The sequence below is a fragment of the Nothobranchius furzeri genome, chromosome 16 (assembly GCF_043380555.1).
Source record: "Nothobranchius furzeri strain GRZ-AD chromosome 16, NfurGRZ-RIMD1, whole genome shotgun sequence".
Taxonomy (NCBI): Eukaryota; Metazoa; Chordata; class Actinopteri; order Cyprinodontiformes; family Nothobranchiidae; genus Nothobranchius; species Nothobranchius furzeri.
The window spans coordinates 38,814,751-38,835,881 of NC_091756.1; the positions used below are offsets into that span (position 1 = coordinate 38,814,751).

At 41.1% G+C, this 21,131-nt stretch overlaps 1 protein-coding gene across 2 annotated transcripts; it reads right to left on the reverse strand.

The window, feature by feature from the left end:
- Window positions 1-130: 130 nt before the first annotated feature.
- On the reverse strand, window positions 131-20,252 carry aclyb (ATP citrate lyase b). 2 transcript variants are annotated; one of them, XM_015963086.3, is made up of 29 exons: window positions 20,104-20,252; window positions 17,880-18,061; window positions 17,596-17,718; window positions 15,157-15,219; window positions 14,676-14,866; window positions 13,587-13,666; window positions 13,270-13,400; window positions 10,466-10,584; window positions 10,137-10,273; window positions 9,803-9,864; window positions 9,332-9,449; window positions 9,081-9,235; window positions 8,053-8,146; window positions 7,790-7,846; window positions 5,837-5,978; window positions 5,571-5,739; window positions 5,382-5,486; window positions 5,052-5,248; window positions 4,850-4,931; window positions 4,655-4,765; window positions 3,684-3,811; window positions 3,491-3,584; window positions 3,219-3,373; window positions 2,938-3,088; window positions 2,631-2,774; window positions 2,406-2,519; window positions 1,954-2,036; window positions 1,014-1,090; window positions 131-932 (listed from the first exon to the last, which is right to left on the reverse strand). In XM_015963086.3, exons 2-29 carry the CDS (start codon window positions 18,036-18,038, stop codon window positions 838-840), a joined length of 3,336 nt encoding a protein of 1,111 aa, XP_015818572.1. In that variant the 5' UTR covers window positions 18,039-18,061; window positions 20,104-20,252; the 3' UTR covers window positions 131-837. The 2 variants fall into 2 exon arrangements, with proteins under 2 accessions (XP_015818572.1, XP_015818573.1); XM_015963087.3 differs by lacking the exon at window positions 7,790-7,846.
- Window positions 20,253-21,131: the final 879 nt, after the last annotated feature.

The window sequence follows — 21,131 nt, forward strand, 5'->3', positions numbered from 1 at the left end:
TACGGTTACCATAGCTACACACATGGTTGAGTTCAGACTTGACAGAATCTAAATCACAGTAGCTGAGCTGTAACGTCATGGCTGTTCCGAGGAAGGCAAAGGTGAAGAGACACTGAACCGACTCATTTCATTCCCTTATTTTTTTTTTAATAACAGATGGAAAAAAACTTACAGCTAAACTTTTTTTCAGCATAAAATACTTTTGGTTCACACTGTGATGACTAAAATATTTCTAAGTGATAATAAAAAGTGGACAATACAAAAAAAAAACTGCCAGTTTTTAAATCAAGGCGAGTGCTCTAAAACAAGTCAGGTAAGCACTTTGATGGTCCTGAAGCAGTGAATCATGTTTAACCCTTACCTGTTTTGTGCTCAAATGACATTGACGTTAGAAAATTTAAACGTTGTGTAAGGGTTAATATCTGTAAATATAATAAATAGCAGATTTCACTAAGGTGTTGCTGTAGGTTAACTATCCAGACTCTAATCTAATGGAAACACTATTTAAATCCCGTTTATCAGCTACAGCAGATTCCTCTGCTTCTGTACTCGACTTTAACCATCAGCTGATTTCTTGCACTTGCATTGGTTCGGCTCTTTATCGGAAAACAAATAAGTTACATTTCTAAATAGTTTTAAATAACTTGTCGACAAAAAAAAAAAAAATCTAAAAACATACTTCCCCTTTTCGTCCTTAAAAACTAAAAGTAAAATTTCTATCTGAATCCCACAATCTGTGTGTGCTTCCATGTTCCAGAATGCTTCTGTCCAGTTTTCCTAAATCAGCTCAGGTGTGTTGAATGAAACGATGCTGCCAAACCACACCATCCAGGGCCTTTACATGGACATGTGCTCAGGGAGCACATAGGAGATGTCATCCCACGGGTGGCGGTACAGACCCTGTTTCAGCCTCTTCTGGTCCAGGTAATGCCCTAATGAAGCAGACACAAGTTACAGGTCATCCTACTGCCAAAGGACCTCGTCGCTCTTGGCTGGCTGTGACTGAGACTCACCAATAAAGCCCATACTACGCCCCAGGACAAAGATCCCGTTCAGAGCACCGATTTCCACAAACTCATCAGCTTCATCTCTGGAAACGTGTAAACATTTATGTGAGGAACATCATTGACCAGAAACCAAGCAAACATCTGAAATTTACATGGAGTATCTTGAGCAAGATACAAATTTGTAGTACTTTAATACAAAAACACATCTAATAGTCTTCTAAAGTATGTTATTTTGAGTTGATCTCTGTACAAAAAGCTCTGGCGCTCACGTTTCAGGAACTACAAGGGAGCCAGAGCAGAGGGGGACAGAACACGACAGGATATGGTGTCTTATTTCCTGATATTTAGACATAGTGCCTCTTATGGGATAACAGCAACACGAATCTACCACTGACTCTGTTTGCTCTGCAACGTTGATTAAGCCTGAAGGAGTTCTGCTGTGCGGTGGAGTTGCTAATGCTAACAGTTAGCATTTAGCTGAGAAGTTCTCTGCAGTTTCCTTGCCACTAAACCAACAGCCTTCTACTACGGACAGATCTTGGAAAACCATCTTGGTCTGTCACAAACCAAGATGGCGAGTCCATGAAAGCTAATTTACAGTGCGACGTAGATCTGTCAGCTTTTCTAATTTGAGAATTTCCTCATCTATTTTCTATTGGCGGCTGCTGCAGGAAATAGGTGTGGAAGACTATTTTCACATTTAGCATGTTTGTGGAACTCAAAAGTGATTGATCATAATTAAAAAAACAAGTAAAAATGTGTTTACCAGTGAACTTGGTCTTTAAGTACAACTTATGTACAAAACTAGAAATACTGTGAGTTATTTTTTTAAACCTTCTTTTTTACATAATTGTGAAAGTGCAATTCCTGTTCCTAAAGAAGTAGCCAGTACCTTATTTTTATTGTACTTGGCTTTCCTTATTCTGAAATGGTCTCATTTTCTCACCGTGTGAAGCCTCCACATGTTCTCAGCAGGTCCACGAAGGAAACGCCAATTAGACCGTCTACGTTGAGAATCAGGTTGGGTTTCTACAAGATACTAAAATTCAGTTATCTGAATTTAAAACAAAGCACACGAAAGCACGTCCCACAACTACCTAACTGAACCTGGGGGTTAAAATTTAACACACAAATGTAAGTACCATCTATAAACGGTGCTGTCCTGCAATTTTAACAAGACTTTGACAATTTATCTAATTATTAAAGCCATCTTTAATGTACGAGCTTCTCGTATTACTATAATTCGTATACGTTTATTAACAAAAACGGTCATTCCCAAACAGGAAGTTTTCCTAGCTAAGATTTGAAAAACCACTTTCATTTGCTTCTAAATAAAATGCAGGTTTGTTCCTAAATCATCACAGATAAAGTCGGAATGACCAAATCCTGCTCTGGCACCTTGGAGGTGGTGATCTTCTCCACATCTAGAGCATAGTCCAGTAGATGAGTGGAGGGAAAGTGCTGCTTAACAAAGTCTTTCAGGATCTGAACTCGCATGTCTGGATTGTTGATCTGGAAACAAAAAAAAACCTGTTATTCCAAAGCTTTGTGTTTTCATTATAGCACATCACCAGTTAGTTTGTGTTAAACCTGAGATACACTCAGGAGTTTGGAGCCGCTTACTGATTTGACTCTGTGCCCAATGCCCATGATCAGCTTCCCTTCCTTCTTCATCTTATTGACGAACTCCATGGGCAGCGTGCCGCTGTCGAACGCCTTGCTGAACTGCTTCGCTGCTGCGTCCAGAGCTCCTCCGAAACGGTCCCCCTGATTTCATCAAGAATTCAGTTAAGTACTCACAATTTGCAAAATAGTTAAATAAACACGACCAAATCCAGCTAAAATCTTTTATACTAGAAACAGCTTTTGAATCCCTTCCCAAGATGTTGAAAGGCACGAGTGTGTGTCTGTCTTTGTGAGTAGTACTGACAATGGTGAGCAGGCCAGAGGTGAGGCTTGAGATGAGGTCTTTTCCAGCCCGAGCACACACGATTGTGTTGTGAGCACCAGAGACAGCAGGACCGTGATCAGCAGTCACCATCAGACACATCTCAATGAACTGGCAAGCGTATCGTGGCAACCTGAACACAAGATCAGTAATGTTTGCTCTACAAAAATATAGTCAAGCAATTAAGATCCAAGACAGAACTTGACGTTCTTGTGTTGCGACTCGTGATCACGGTAAAGATGATACCCATTTGCTATTCTCACCTGCGCTGGAACCAGAGCAAGCCTAGGACTCCTCCCAAACCCATCTCCTCCTTAAAGACCTCGGTGATGGGCATGCCAGCATAGATGAGCTCCTGTCCTCGCTCGTCACAGATACTCGTCATAAAGGAGGCTGGCTTACGAATCAAACCCAACTCCTGAAAAAATGTAACCAGAGAACAAAACAGGTGAGAAAATCTAAAATTCCTTTGCAAATAAATTTGAATTTTATTTTATTCACTACTTTATTTGTACACTTATGGATTTTTTTTTACCCTGGCCCAGGAATAATCCATAGGAACGGTCGGGGGAGGAACCTCCTTGGCAGGAATGATTGTACCACTGGCCACCAGCTCATCATAAACTGTCCTGTTTCATGACATTCACACAATAATTTGTAAAAAACACTTTTTTAAAAAACTAAAAAAGCAGTACAAATAAAATTACATCATGCAATGATTTTCCTACTTGATGACATCCCCCAGCTCATCAAAGCTTTTAGGTACATAGACGCCGGCGTCCCTCAGAGCCTGGTTCTTGGCCACAGCCGTCTCTGAGGCCTGGTTGGCACAAGCTCCTGCATGGCCAAACTGAACCTACAGGTGACGGTAAAACATCAAGACCTGAAAAACTCAAACTCACCGAGCCCCACTGGATATAGGACAACAACATTTTCATTTTGGGACCCCAACTTTTTTCTTTGTTTGGGTGTTTTTGTTGTCTATGCTACTGATGGTGCACTTCAATGCAACCCCTGCTCTGTCAGTATGGGAAACTAATCGTCAACAAAGGTTTGTGTGTGTGTGTGTGTGTGTGCGTGCGTGCGTGCGTGCGTGTGTGAGGAGGAAGTGGCAGGGAGAGACAGCAGAAAAAATACAAGTGGCCTGAAATGTTTATGCATCTGATTTGCATTTTTCTGTTTTTTGTGACTCAACTATGGCTGCAAAAACCTGCAAAGTAAAAAAAATTAAAATACAGAGTACAACATCCCAACACTTATGTTAACGGCTCCTCTATCCAGGTAGAGCAGGTTGTCTGGTAATTGGAAAGTTGCAGGTTCGATCCTGGCTCCCACCAGAGAATGCTGCTGTTGTGTCTTTGGGCAAGACACTTAACCCATTTTGCCCGCTGCTGGTGGTGGTCTGAGGGACCGGTGGCGCCCGTGCTCGGCAGCCTCGCCTCTGTCAGTGCGCCCCACTAGCGTGTGAATGGGTGAGTGTTTTGTGAAGCACCTTGGGGGGTTGTAGAACCCTAAGAAGGCGCTGTACAAATACTGGTCATTTACCAGTTCCCATCCATCGACCGCACTGGTGAGGCTGACGGAGGAAGAAATTATCTCGAACTTGCAAAAGAAACCTGGGAGTTAAAGTTGTTTTTCTTATCGCTACGGGTCTCGGTAATGTAAGATAACCGATCCACAAAGACTTATTAAAACAAACCTCTGAAGCAAACATGGTGGCACAGGTCCCGATACACCAGCACACGACGGGTTTGGTGATGCTGCCTTCTTTGACGCCTTGGCAGATTTTGTACTCCTCTGTGCCTCCGATCTGAGTGTCAGATAAAGGTGATTAAAACTGAAGCTGTCTGCTACAAACAGATTAAACTGGATCCATTTCTGCAGCGATTCCTACCTCGCCCAGCACCACTATCATCTGAATCCCGGGAGTGTCCTGGTAGCGTAGGACGTGATCCATGAAGGTGGAGCCTGGATATCTGGACAGAAAGAACAGAAACAAGAAGGACTCAAGTCATCAATGTTCGTAATGCAAACAGAATTATACAAAATGCACTTTTGTGGGAATTTTTGCCATTTTCCCTTGTAAGAAAGCGTACCTGTCCCCTCCGATGGCCACTCCTTCATAGACACCGTCTGTAGTGCGTGAGATGATGTTGTTCAGCTCGTTGGACATTCCTCCGGACCGTGATACGTACGCCACGCTTCCAGGACGGTAAAGTTTCGAAGCCAGGATGTTGTCCAGCATGCCGCCAGTGTTGCCAATCTTAAAACAACCTGGCTTGATGCCACCAACCTGGGAAACAAGGTTTACCATCATAGAACTAGACAAGAAAATGCCTTAGAAATAGTTGTTCTGTACATATTATGATGACGGCAATTAAAACATGACACTCCCTAAAGTCTGTGTGTGATTGGAAGCACCGTACCGTAGCGGGGCCAATAATGGTGATGCCCTTCTCGTCTGCTATCTTGATCAGCTTTCTTGTCTGAGCCTCTGGGATGCCCTCAGCTATGATTGCGATGGTGTGAATCTAAACGTATGAAAAAGATGACTGACCAATCCAGAGTCATGCAGAATTGTCAAAAGGCCAGCTGTGTCCGGCTTGTCTGTGTACCTGCGGATACTGCATGGCCTCCAACGTGCTGTCGAAGGCAGAGCGCAGTGAAGCAAAGCTGATCACTACGTCCACCTCAGGGTGCTTCTTCATGGCGTCAGCCATGTTCTTAAAGACCGGCAGCAGGATCTCTTTGTGGCCCCAGTAGAACTTCTGCTTGTGATCTCCACTGGGTAAAATAAAAAAAAAAAACATAAAATCTGCGCTACCATTCCAAGATAAGTCATCATCGAATCGGTTCCATAGCAGCTACCCGGCAAACCTACGTGAAAGGGTAGACCATGGCGGCCACAGAGGGTTGGTCACGAGAGCAGACGTAGTCAAAATCCAGCATGCCCTGCACAGCACGTGTCTGCATGCCCCAGACAATGGCCTTGGTGTGTTTGCTGAACAGCGTGGTTGCTTTGGCTGAGAGAGGAAACAGGCAGAGAAAGTGCAGATTTAAGTCAGAACTGGGAAAAAAAAAAAAAAAACACAAATACGGGAGTCAGGAAAACCGCAGCAGCGAGGACGTCAACAAGCAGAACATGAAGGGAACTTATTCTGAGGACCGAACGTGGAGGAGGCAGAGAAAATAACTCAGCATCCATACGCATCGTTATGGGAACAGCCCCCACTTAACACAAACGTGTGACTTTTGCAACTTTCAACCTAATGTTTAACAAAATGGAGCTGAGTGACTCAGTATTTTGCTGACCCCTCATATTCACACCCATGGAGATTAAACTCAATATCACCCTGTTCATCAGTGCAGCTGCGTCGACTCCGACTGCACAATCCAAGCTTTATGTCCTTCGGGGGTGGGGTTCATGCTGAGTTAGCACAGGAATGAGACAATTCTCATGTTTCAGTTTCTCTAGCTGGATGTGGTTTTATCTCCATCACGTTTTTCATACTGGTCCATTATAGCCGTCTTAGCTCCAGTATGAAGTGTTTTCTGAGGTTTTCAGGGTTAGATTAGCCAAGTATTTTTACTTTAAAAGATACTGGTTAGTTTATTTACAACAACTGTAGGTTTTTTAAAAATTTATTTTATTTTTTTTCTTCTTTACAAAGGGGTCTGTTTGTTTCCCCCCACTTAGTTGTGCATCATCTATTACGAGTCACATTTTACAAATAATTTGTTCAACGTGTTTATTTCCTAGAAAATTCTTAGCTACTCATTGGGAAGGAATTAAATTACTTTCCAGAGTAATTAGAATAAAAAAAATAACCCAATTTCTGCAAGTACATTACTGAGGATAAAGTCTGCATAATTAATGCAGTTAATGAGCTAAAGGCCACGTTTTACATTCATGTTGCCATCTCACGTCTCTCCTTACCTGCTTCCTCTTGGCACATCTGACACGACCACACAAAACTACAACTGCCTCTTTTAGATGAACTCCACTGAGGACAAATGTTTGTGATGAAGATGAACCATGTACTGAACTGATGAATTTCTACAACTGTGACCTTTAAATGCACATATTCAGCAATGTTAGCCTAAAAGGGAATGCATCAGATCCACTTAAAGTTTATTAAAACAGAACAACCACTTTGATGCAAGAATAAAAAGGTCAAACAAGGGTTAAACAAAGGTGGGAGGGCAGATGGAGGTTAAAGAGTGGAGAGGACTGGAGGACATTTTTATTTTGCTCGGCATCCTTCCATACCTCCACTGCAGCCTGGAGAAGCTTGAGCTTCAGTGACACCACAGGATAGAACAGAAATTGTAACACAATGAGCACACAGAAAGAAAAAGAATAGGTTTGCATTTAATGCATCTTCACCGTTTTTATTAAGCACACTTAAAATGCACAGCACCAACTGTGTGCCATCTTTGAAAACCACACGAAGCACAGCAGAGGGAAGAGCATGCAGAGCTACGTTCACTGTGCTGCTGCAAAAAGCAATCTATAAAGGTTTAGCCAGGTCACAATCAACAGCTTTTGTCCCCAAACCACAAGTAAATCTTTAGCTAACAAGACCATCAACATTACCCCCCAAAAAACACACAACTCCGAGGAAAGCCCCAGAAATATTTACTGAAAGTCCCATATTTGTGAATCTTAGCAGCTGAAAATCATCATCTTAAACTCAAATTTCTGTTAGAAGATCAAGGTGATTTTAAAATGTTGGTTTCACGTTTGTATTTTTATCCCAGAAAGAGAAAAGGGACCAATGAGGAGCACAAGGGCAGCTGATGGCAGTGAAAGCATGGCACACCTACCACTTACCTTTACAATCGCCTGTGACCACATTCTTCAGAGGCCACAGGATAGAATGAAGAGAGTCTTAGAAGAACAAGCATGAAAGAATTGCAAGTGAGTGGACAGTTGGAGCAGCAAAACAAAGATGGAAAAGGGTGTAGGTGGCATTTAGGGGAGGAAGAAACAAACAAACGGAGAAATTAAATTAAAAAGCAAAAGTGAATGAGCAACAATGAGAGACTAACTAATAAGAAGCAGTTAAAGAATGTATTTAAATGTCTGCTCATTACCTGGTGGAAGGCCTGCTTTTGACTTTTTGGGTGGGGTGACATCATTAGTGGTTTTAGCTTCAGAGAACGAAGCTGTTCTCGATGTAGCCGGAGTCTGAGGGACAACACGGGAGACAAACACGATCATGCCATTTAAGAAGTTGAGAGCAAAAGTAGACAAACTATAGGATAAAATATTACTGTTGGCACTATTGAGATGTCATTTATCCTAAATACGAGTTATTTTCGTCAGCCTGAATTTATACCCAGAATTGAAACTGTTTGTGCAAAGCTCCGCCCACGCCTGCTCCAACAATTTGCACCTACAACAGCGTCTAGGGAAGCCTGCTGTTGCATGGGCCTTGGGAATCCAGTAGCTTAAGTGCCCAGCCCTCTAACCACTGGACTACCAAGTCTGTTACAAAACAATGGTTACTTAACACACATGTCCAGCGCTGGCCATTACATGCGTCTTTGTAGACAGGACATTTGGTTTTGACGGTGATGTTTCATCGCCAACGCAGAAGTAATCTGTTGGAATATCTAGGCTTCAGAACTGAGACCAGACCAGATTCAGGAAGGGGAGAAATGCCAGGTGACGCAAGCGGGCCACTTTCTCCTGGATGCAGGAAAAATCTGTACATCAACCAAACTGAAGCTGGGGCAGGATGCAGCCAAAACGAGTGTGGGAGTATTTCTCATGAGGAAAGGACAACATAGTAAAAAGCTCAGATGTGCATTCTCCATGATAAGTCAAATGAAGGTGAAACTATGCACAACTGCAACTATTTGTTTTCAATTGTGTCACATGGCCCATGAGACCGGGATGAAGAGGAGTGTTTTTTTTTAATTGAAAACGTTCATATTTAGTAAAACACTGATCTCAGGTCAAAGCCCAGTGGGGTATGGGCTTAAACATGCATGACTGATTCCTGAAAACCCTCGAATCCTTTTCCTTTCCATTGGCACCTAATGTATTTTAGAGAGTCGGTAACCTCTATCCCATACTGACTGTACACAATCTAAAATAAGATTTAAAACAGGAATACCGCTGCGCTGCTGCTGGTGTTGAGCAGGAAGTTGGCAGTGTGAGCGGCCGTTGGTGGCTGATGGGGGATCGGCCGGTGGCCCAGGGCCATCCCAACGATAGCCGTCATGTGGGTTTCAGTTCCGAACACGTGAATAGGAATCCCTGTGGTCTTTCCTTAAGAAAGCAGAAACAAAACACCATTTTGTTTGCTGCTGATGCATTTTAAAACATGAAATATGATTTCGCCAGGTGAGTGATCAGCTCCCTCACCTACTTCCCCCATCACCCTCAGGCCTTCCTGGTAGTTGGGCCCGCCACGTCGCACAAATATGGAGACCTCGTGCTCCTTTAGGGGACCTTGGTAATCTTTAATGGCTCTGACGATGCCCTGAGGACAAAGACAGGGCTCAGCCTAGAAAGTACACAAGCACCGCCCGACCTGAACAGTTTATTTTTTAATCACTGCAAAGGACAAATGTAGCTTATTGCTTTTCATGTCCCAGGTCAGGTCATTTACTTTTTATGTTTACAAAGTTAAATAGCAGAAACGAATAATCTTTGGTAAATATCAACATTCCTTTGAGACAGCAGGTACACGTTAAGGCTTTCACTGCTCGACACGTTATTAAAATAAAAAGGTTAAAACTCAAGACACCAGGGACTCTGAACTATATAAAGAAATAAGTAAAAAGAAAGAGGAAAAAGACACGTCCACTGATATTGTGTTTCAAGATGTTTCACCTTAAATGTTGCTGCAACGTTGGTGAAGTTGGCAATACTTCCTCCGATGATCAGCACTTTTCCTGAAGAGGAAATGAACAAGATGAGAATGTGTTACATCACTGATTAGAACCATGAAACGTTTGGTCAGTAATGTTTTACAATATCGCAATACAACTGACAGTCACACTCCAGCAGAAGCAGCCGGCACCAGAAAGGTCTATGTAAGCCAGGACATTTGGAGATCTTTTTCCAACGTTCTTTCCACTCTGCAGCCTTTAACTTTGTCCCACTTTTTTCTTTTTTTTTTACTTTACTGGATGCCAAACCGTGTTTAAACATCATCTGTTCTCACCTTCAGGGTGTTTTTCACGAGTCATGAGTGACAGGATGGTTTTTGCATAGTCGTAGGTCTGTTGTTCACTCGGTGCACCCGAGTACTCGCCGTAATTAGCCAGCTCATCCACCCCACCCAGATCACAGATCGTGTCACTGAAGGGGAGGAGGTAAACAGTCAAACGCTCTTCCCTCATTTACTTTAATCCTTTTTGTTTTAAAGATGCAGGAAAAAAAGTTGAGCAACAGGAGTTTCAAACAGCGATTCAGAGAATCTCTGAATGTAAAATGTGTTTTTTATTTATTAACCTGAAGCTTTAATTAACTAGATTTCAGATATTGAGCTACCTGTAGACCACTGAAGCACCTCCTCCAGCCACCATGGTCCAGATCCTGCCTTGAGGGTTCAGAAGGGTCAGCTTCAGACTAGCACCGCTCTTTGCATCCAGATCTGCTATGTAGGCTTCCTAAAAGTGGTAAAACACAGATTTAGGAATGATAGACGCAAGATAGTATGTGGACAAGATCAAAAATAGACACCATACCATACCAATTCATTTATAAAGCACCGTTTACAAATAGCATGGCAGCTAACCAAAGTGATGTACAAAAACAAGCCAAAGAAACGTAGAATGAAACTAAGGCATTAGCTAAAACACATAAAAAACAAAGCATAAAAATACATGTTAAAGATAGTAGTCAAAGAGAACAAGTAACAGCACTATACCAGGAAATAAGGGGAAAACCCCCCGATTTAAACCAGCTAACAATGATGCTAATAAAACTGAATGGGCTAAGAAATATTACATGGTGCAAATAAGAGAGTAACTAATTCATATCAAACTAACAGCAGAAGCAAGACTTTGAAATGAATCCTAAATTTAACCGGGAGCCAGTGTCAATCAGCAGGAATAGGAGTGATGTGCATGCTTCTGTTGGTGTTGGTTCAAAATCTGGCTGCAGGAATTTGAACTTTTTGTAGTCTGCCTAAGGCAGACGCATTAATCCCAATCAGCACAGAATTAGCATAATCCAGACAGGAGGTAATGAATACATGAATGACAGACTCAAGATGCGGGCGTTTAAGGATGGCTTTAAGATATGTGATGCGGTGGCAAGACACAATCATGCCCGCTGGATATTTTAACCTGACCACTCCAGTTTGGCTTTCTGCTGCTTTAGCTAACTGCAGCGAACTTACGTGTTAACAACCATGGACGGCCTGGACGTATCTGTAAGAGGTTGTACTTCCATCTTTCTTACATTGTTGGATCACTTTTGCTACAGTATTTTGACCGATATGTAAAGCTTTCCTGATCTTCTTGTAACCCTCACCTTTTTGTGTAAAGAAATGATTTCTTCTCAGATTTTGTGACATTTCTCTTCCATGTGGAGCCATTGTTGATAACAAAGAAAAGCCCTTCTCATTTCATGCTAAGTAATGTCCTTTTAAAGTTCCCTGTCTGCTGGACACCTCAAATAAATAATTAAGACTCACCTCTGGTTAATGCCTGTTAATTTCAATTTTGTAGTCTCAAGTGTGGCTTTTCTTCTAAGAAGGGATGCACTCATTTTTGCAACATGGGCTTGACAGGAGTTGTTGGAAAAATCACTTTTTTGTGTGTGAAAATTAACATACCTTGTTTGAAATCAATGGCCCACATTTGTGGGAGTATTTAGTAGTGTGGCATCTCAGAGAAAACGTTGACTAGGAAAGGAAACTAAAGGTTTTCTGACAAATGTAGTGGGTGGGTGTACTTATTTATGCTGAGTACTGGAACAGTATGGCTCATTCCCAGTTTGGGTTATATATTGATAGACCAGATAGTACATCTCTGCAAATGTAACCTGAAATGCTGAAAAAGCCCCTATGTAATGACTCAGATGACCCACTGTCTTGTTTACATTTAGCAAGCAAACGTGGAAACTCCAAAGAAAGAGAAATGTTTACATTTCATTTTGGACCAGATGCGCCTCATAAGCTGGTGGTCTTTTGTAAAATCCCTCTTCTTCATCTTTTCTTGCTGTTTTATGGAACTCATAACAAACCAAGAAGGTGGTCATTTGCATTACGGTGGATTTTTCAATGCTGTGGGTGAATATGACAATATGCCAACTTTAAAGGTGTAGTTCACTCATTTATTCAATATATTTGCAGTGGTCTTCAGAGGGAATGAATGTCTTGTAAGTTGTAAAAAGCTCAAATACACCTGTTACAGGAAGTACAAGTCAGCTAGAAGAGAAAGTAGCTTCAGACGGCAGGAATTGGAGGCTTATTTCCTGATATTTGGAAATCTCACCTCTGATTGGATAACAGCAATGCAGCTCTACCACTGACTCCATTTATTTTGCAACATTGATGTTTTATCAACACAAGCCAAGAGGATTTCTGCTGTGGGGTGGAGTTGCTAATGCTAACAGTTAGCTTCTACTAGCTGATACGTTCTCTTCTGTTTCCTGAAAGCTAAACCAACAACATCCTTCCCTGTTGTGAATCAAGATGGGTGAGTCCATGAATGGTAAGTGACAGTGTGATGTAGATCTGTCAGACTTCTCAAATCCTAGAGGTTCACCGTCCATTTTCTATCAGAAGCTAAAGCAGGAGATGGATGTAGGAGACAATTGTCATGTTCAGCTTCCATGAAAAGCTCAAGGTGACTGATTATAATCAGAAAAATCAATTAAAAATGCCTTTTAATTTAATCACACCTTTAAATATCCTTCGTTTAAGGTGGAAAGACGATTCTGTGATTCTCCTTTTTGTGGTAAAGCCTTTAAAGTATAATTGCTCAATGTTCAACTTCGTTCTTGTAAAACCTGAACCACTGTCAGGTGATAAGCCTGACTGGTTTTCTTCACCACCCATCCCAGGGAGCTTGTTGTTAACTTGCTCAAGCGGTTTACTTTCATTACTTTTCAACGCTCTCTGGACACAAAGGGGAGGGAGTCGCCCAAAAAGTGAGTGAGGTATTAAAAGAAACTTCCAGCTACAGGTGGATAATACTTGGCTATAAACTTGGTTCATTTATGCCTCAAGTAGAAAAAGTATGAGACAGCAGCCACCCACCCACCCACATGTCTTGCTCTGTGTCATTATTGGTTAATGATGAACAAACAGGCTAAACACACAAAAAAATCTCCTCAGGTCTCACCTCTGGATATGCTTCTCTGCCAAAAGGTGGAGGGAACTCCACATTGCCCCATTTGGCCTTGCAGATGAAGTCTGCTGTTGCATCAATCTTAGCTGCCATGTCGAGGACGTAGACTCCATCCTGAGTAACGACTGGTAAACGTGCAGAAGGAAAAGCCATTTATTAGAATGTTTTTCTATTCGTTTTATTAACCTCTTCTTCCACCAGGGGTTGCAGGGTTGTCATAAATAAGAATTCTTATGAATTAATCTTTCATCTAAAAAAATCTGTTAAACATTGATGATCTCACAATAAAGATGAACAGAGACGATGTTTACCAAGTGGGTTGATCTCAAGGTAGGTGAAGTAGAGGTCCCCATAGAGGTTGAAGAGCGCCACAATAAAACTGGACAGAACTCTTTAAGAAAGGGACAAAACATAGATTAAATGTGTCAAGTGTAAAACTGTTTTATTGAGATAAAAAGTTAAACCAGTAGACAGATAATTCTCGTTTACTTTTCCCTAAAAGGTCTGGAGTTGATTACGATTAGCAAATAAAAGTGCTCCATGGCGTGTCAGAGTTTTGCAATGACAGATGTGAAATCTGTTTGACTTGGCGGGGAAGCTGGACAAGCCTCAAAGATACAAAGAGGGTTTTGTTTAATTTAAGAGAACTAAAGATGAGTGGGATTTGGAACGCAGGAAAAACAAGACTAAACAGATGAGTGAAGGTCAACGCTACAGGACAGACAGGCTGAGCGCTACAGTGGTGATTAAAAATGTTATGGTGACATTTTAAGAGACAGCTTTTCCCTTTACTTCCTATTTATAAGAATAATGTATGACTTTAAGGAGGGCATCCCTTAACGGTCTCTGTGAAACAGTTAAAACTAGAGGTCGACCGACGTCGTTTTTCTATTGCCAATATGAAGCACACACGGTCAGTCAGCCGATTGGCCGATATCCTTTTCCATCTTATTTTCATGCTAAAATGTCACCGACAGTTGACGCACAAAGTTTCTGAAGCTGACTCCTTTTTTAAACTCTGGATTTAACCAAACTGTGAAATCTTAACTTTGTGCACTTCTCAGTGTTAAAGTTAGTTTTGTGTATTTATTATGCAGACGTTATTAGTGAATGCAAAAATACATTTAAATCAAATTCTGAAACCGCATCCAGCTGCCCGATGATGTGCCTGACTTTAAATCAGCCTTACTAAATGACAAATATAGGCCGATGCTGATGTATATAAAAACGGTAACCCCTAGTCAAAACCCCACAAAGGCTTGAAGGAAAGACACACAAAAACACACAGACGGTGTGTTTCAGGTTTGAGTTCATCACTGATACATTCCTATTATTTATTGGAATTCTAACGTTTTCTTATTCAGACAAAAGTCTCTAAATGACAAATGATGGGTTCGTACCCTTTCTTATCATCAGGAACATGTGTGAGCAGCTGCTCTTTGACTTGGTCCTCGGTGAGCTTCTCATCTACTCCAACCATCAGCCTCTGGGCCTTGGCGTCCACGTCACCCACCTCCACCCCTCCCTCGTGGTGAAAAAGTACAAAGTCTCCCTCACGTGTGGCGTAGATGCACACGTAAAACTCTTCCTCCTGAGGGAGTAAACAACAACAAAGGACCCAAACACATTTTTGTTAGCCCAGGGTGCAATATGTAGCGTCACAGAGACGAGTCAGACAATATTCACTACGTTTCCCCAACTCTCCAAAAGTAAAAGCTTGGAGTTTGACTCACTCTGGGTTTAGAGAGAAATGTGAGCCGAGACATCACATACTGACCTATATAAAGAGTAACGTCATGCTGAGGGGTGGTGAAGGCTGTTACTAAAGGCTATAAATAAACATGAGTCGGGTTTAAAGTAAAAAAATAAAAAAAGTATTACCTGTTTGTGTGGAACAAATGGCTCAATGAGGAAGTTTTTTAACACGCCTTTAGCCTTTCCCACCTGGTTGGAGAAAACATCCCAGTTAGTCCAACTCAGTAACAAAAGGCACAAAAACCACAGAACATTGTTGCAGGAAGAAAACTCACTTTAGGGAAATGAGCTTCCTCGTAGCCGAGGTGAAAATATTTTCTGGAGGGACGTGCGTGTTGACATACTCAATAACACGTGTGTGTTTATGGTGGACCAGAATAGATCCTGCTGACCTAAAGGATCTAAAGATAAATCTGATGCCCCTGACTCTGGTCGGCACACTTCTACAAATCACAGATCTATAAGTAACTAAAAGCAGCTCAGACTCTAAATGCTGTAGTTAACACAGCATGGTGACTGGGTCCAGCTACGTTACCGTTATCCCTGCTCGATGCAGAAAACTAAATACATGCTAATTAAATCTGCAAGATAATGAAGGTTTTAAATGTAATGGTAATTAAACGAATGTGGCCAATTATAGCCAAGCACATTGTGAGTCGAGTTTAAGAATTAACACTTCAGATTGTGTAAAACTTGAACTACGATCATTTTTGAAGCTGTGATGGTGTTATGAGGCCCCGCGTGTGTTTACCGCACTTTACAGTTTTGACCCGCGGTCCGCCGCCGGAAGTACTGACTGAGTGTTGCTTTACAGCAGTATCACGTAGACCCCATAGACATGAATCTGTAAATGCCCCATCGGGTGCTGGATAGCGTTACTGCATCACCACCGTATTGGATGAGTCTCACTCTCCAAAGCAGTGACTGTAGAAAAGTTGTAAGCCAATGCAGAGTGAGCAACTTGTGTTGGATTTTGTGAAAAAGCTTTTTTTTTTAGTTGGGTAGCACCTTCCTTAGTGGAAATGAATGCAGGGGGGAATAGAGACCCGACAAAAATGGCGGTCGACCATTACGGCAGTGCCAGTCCACGGGGCATCTACGTATATATGCCTGTTGTAGACCTGCAGATTAGAGACTTGATCAATGGCAGATCAACCAAAGAAAGCTAGAAATTCCTCATCAGAGGAATCTAGGAAAAGAAAAATAGAACACGACAGAGAAAGAGCCAAGACCAGAGTTAATATTGGGTCAGCTTTTCCGCGCTGGAGAGCTCTTCTTGTAAGAACGACATGTACTACGGACTCTGACCTAGCCGTGCTGCTAATGGATAGGCAAGTAATAAATTATTTCACCGGGATTTTGTGTTTGGTCGAGCATAAAGTCGTTATACAGTCCTGATAAAACTTTATTCAATGCAGAAACGTTGCTTAATGTGTTTGTTTGGGCACGCGAGTTGGAAAACTGCCAGTAAACATTCCTCTTACGCGTGACGAAGATTTGATTTTACGACAGTGACGTAACACAGCAAGCCTAAAAAGGGCGACAGAGAGCATATTTCCGCAAAGTTCAGGAATGTGTCTTTAATGAGTAGTAAAATTGGGGTTTGTTGAGTTTATTTGAAAGTAAAATAAATACAGTAAGCATAAGTCAAAGGTCAAGAAGAAAACTACAGATAAACTATTTTAATCTGGCAGGATTTCACTGGACATTTGAGATCATTTTGAAGCCATTTCTGGAGTAACTCCACAGCATACAGGAACTTAGTGAACACTGTTTTTCATACTGGTGGCGAGAAAACCCAAACACCCGGTAAACAAACCAAAAAGGGATCCGTCAGGAAAAACAGGCACAAAAACTGTACCATGAAAAGCTCACTAAAGCAGCCCCGTGTTGACTAATAAACACTTCCTGCCATGTCATTGCAATGGTATCATTCCCTATTTAACCAGGTATGAACTCACATTTATTTCTAACCTTTTCTTACAGCAACCCAAACATAAAAATGTATGTTACGATTCAGTTGGTTTCAGTGTCTTGGACACATTATTCTGGCATCATTTCCTTCAATAACTACACATCTACAGTCAGTCTCTCATTGTAGCATGTCTGCTGCAGACTGGGAGACAAAATACATGAAAGAAATTAAGCTAATTTTAAGCTGGAATCGCATCAAGATGGAAGATTTGACACTTTGAGCTGATATTTTTACATACACCATGTGATTTTATGAAGCAAATGACACAAATCTGAAACACTGACAGTTTTTTTCTTTTCACAATTTAGTCAAAGTGTTTATTTTATTTCAAATTTCATCAATAACTGATTCGTTTGGTTGCCAACTCCTCCCAAAGTTGTCTCACCTTTTTGCACTCTCAGAACAAAGTTCCAGATACTCGCAACTACTTTTAGAATTGGTCAAATCTTTTGAATATGATAAAAATACAAGCAACATGAGGAAATTCGTGTCACTCAAGAAAATTAAGAACCGAATGAAGATTCTGGACATTTTTAAAACCCTCTTGGAAGTAAAACATCAACTAAAACGCTAATGCAGAGCAAACTCACAGTGGTTTCTTTCATTAAGTGACCCTTGAGCCAGTCTTTGACACCCTGCAGGTCCAGGTTGATGCCCACCAGCCCGAGCTTCCCGCGTCGTTTGATCAGTTGATCTGGCTTCACCACCAGCCGCTGCACGAGGAGCAAAAAGGTCAGAGATGTTACAATGTGCCCCAAAACACAAGTAACACATCAGAAAACAAGTCACAGTCACATGTATTACTGAGTGCAATACAACAGTCAAAGGGACTCTGAGACTTTATGTTTTCAGCAAAAAAACCTGACTATTTTACATGCGTGAGCAGCCATGGATGGTCCTGTGTGAGGCGGTCCCAGTCCGTTTCAGCATTCACACTGGCATAATAGAACCGGTTCTGCACAGCAGCCGATGAGCTGATGTACTTGTACAAGAACTCCTTCCCTGTCTGCTCAGATATGGCTTTAGCAGACATGGCAGCACTGGTTAGCACAGGACCTTAGAGAGCAGGAGATATAATGTTCAATTAGCCAAGTCAAGACAATAAATACACAAAAAGAGCTCACTGGAACAACAAACACAGGTGTACCCCAGCATAAACAAAATAAAACAAAAAAGGAAGCAGCGTGTTTTAATGCACTTGCCAAAATTAACTAGTTTCATTTAAAACTGAAATAAGAATAAAATTTAAACGAAAAAAATTGACAGAAAAGTATTAAATCATTTTGAAGAACAAAACCTAAGAAATCTGTACTCTGTTCTGCTTCCCAGCTCACGCCAGAGCTTACACAGCACCATCAGCTGTGTTAGCACAGCACTTCTCTACTTCTGCAGTTTGTCACGAGTGCGGCCTCGAAATCTAAAAAGGTCCAGAGATGCAGCTAGTTTTCAGCCAATAACCATTAAAGTTAATAAAAATAATCTGTCCAAATAATACTGTTGAGCTAAACTAATGAGCCTGATAACATAAAAACAAGCAAGATTATATTTTCTGTGGAATCGAGCCTAAAAACCTTCTAATAGAAACTTGGCCTCTTTTAGGTCAACGTCCACTCAAACAACATCCACTCGGCTAACAGAGGCCGCTGCTAAAATGCACATTAAACAGAATTACATCTGCCTTTTGGAGAAGGGGGTCGATGTGTCATTTTTATTAGAAAGCTGCAATATCCAGATAAAACATCAAACCACTGAGGCAAACTAGACTTTTACTAAATCAGTAAACTAATATTTGACCAACCTCTAGATAAGAAGACTCATATACAGCTAACACAAGCACTAAAACTGGTAGCTAACCAAAGAGGATTGTGGGCAAATACTTTAGTGACTGATCAACTGTTAGACATTTACAAAACAAAGAATTTCACTGACTAGCGTGTGTGTGTGTTAATTCGATGGAGAATGTTGAATATCCGACGTGGTGTACTGTGCTTTTTACAGACAAATGACCAGTCTTAAGTAAAAAAGTTAAATATTACCTTGTGTCTGTGTTTGGAAACCTCAGAATAAAGTTTTGAAAAACACCAGGTGGAAATGTACGTCTCGTCATTCCGGTTTAAGCACCCTGAATGTGGCCAAACTAGTTTTTGTCTCAATGAACTCACTCATCTGCATGTGTGTGGTGTGTTTTTTTTAAACTTTACAACAGTTTCATAAAACATTTAAAACAACAGAAGACCAATACATGATAACAGATATCATTGAGTCAGATCAGTCAAAAAGAAAAAAGAAAACATGCACTGCATCTTTTGTGCAATACTGTTAGTATTTTGGGTGACTTTATGTAGACATAAGTGTATTTTCTGACCCTCCATGAGCACTTTATGCCTCAGATAAACAACCTTGTAGGTAAAACTCAGATTTTGCTCTGAGGGCCAGATGTCCCAGTGTTTAGCCCCGACATAATCCAATGGTCCAGTCTATTGTCTGAAGTTTCTTAGCCGTGAAATTTCATCTCCCCCGTAGAAGGAAGTTGGATCTGAAGCATCTTGAGGACCACAGATGAGGACACTGATTCAAACACAGCTGCTGTTTGTTAAACTCAGAAGCTTTAGTGTCACTTCTCTAGGACTTACTGCACCATGTGTCAGGCCAGGCGTATGAATGAATGCCCTGTACGGGCTACCACACCCACTCCACAAACTCAATTACCAACTCCCAGCAAGCCAGGCAAGTTCAACCATAACTTTAGCTTCTAAGGCTCCCCGATTAAACCCATTGTGACGGGACAAACGGGCAGAAAGCAGCCCAATAACAAACCTATCAAAAATAGAGATGCCATGTTAGCGGAAGATGGGTTTAGCCTGCGTTTTTGACTAAAATTCGTAAAATAAATAGTTTAATATTATCGATTTTAAATCCAAACAGTTAAATACGTTACAAAAAAAGACTCAAAGCCATTTCTATCTCAGTTAAAGCACTAGTGACAGCAATTATGACATTTAAAGCCCAGCGCATCCTATTTCAAACAACCTTGCTAACTAGCTAACAGCTACTACAAGGAGGAAGCGGCCGCGAAGTGTATGAACAACAACTATTACCTTGTCAGTGAACTTAACACCTCCTGGAAGTAAAGGCTTTGAGTCCTGGTCACAAGCAACAGAGTTTAACACTCAGTTAGTCTTATACCGGAGTCCGTCTCTGCCTGCTTCTCTTGCCACCTCACTCCCCTCCAGTCGCACCATAATCTGACGACTGATTGCACGTCGTTAGGGCACACTGATTGGCTGAACGCTGGTCACGTTGTGGTGTCAGCCACTCCCACAACGCATCAGTAGCAAACACTGACTGATGTTTAAAACGAAATGTTGGTGGGAAAATAAAAGCGCAGATGATGAGGAAACTATTGTTTTGGCAACAAGACTGGCCTACTTTTTACCCCCCCCCCCAATAGACTCAGTCCATTTAATTTATTTATGGAAAACATATTTTCTCATCTTTTATTGACATTCAGTCATGCCACAGCTCAAACAGGCTAAATAAATAAAAATTAACTGCGTTCACGAACATTCTTATGATTGCTACAGTGACATCGAGGAAAATAAAATAACAAAATAAATAAATAAAAAGAACATCTCAAATCTAAGCAGTTTTCTCTTATTTAAGTTGGGATTTTCATTCCCAAGTTTTAATGTCATTATGATTTATAATAGTTATATCTTAAGAGTTATTTCACCTGCTTAGTCATAGATTTTGCTTTATTAACTTGATATAGCCTTTAGAGACAAAGTGAGTATTAATTACCCCTTCATTAGATTTAGGTAATATTTGAACTGTTATATTTGCTTTTATACCACATGTGGATTCTCCAAAACAATAAGGTTCAAATGTCAGTTTTATTTGTAGGAATTTACAAATGCTCTAAATCTAGTAATATAGATGGAAGAGTACACAATAAAGCATTAAGTACATCACATTTTTTATTTTAACTAGAGTGAAAGGCTAGTTAGTGAAGTGGATTTCTAAGAGTCCCTGCCCCTGGTGCCAGGGGTAAGTGGCAGCTACTGCAAACTCACCAACACCTTAGCTTTTTCATTTGGTTCAGAGAATGGAAAAACAGATCATTTGG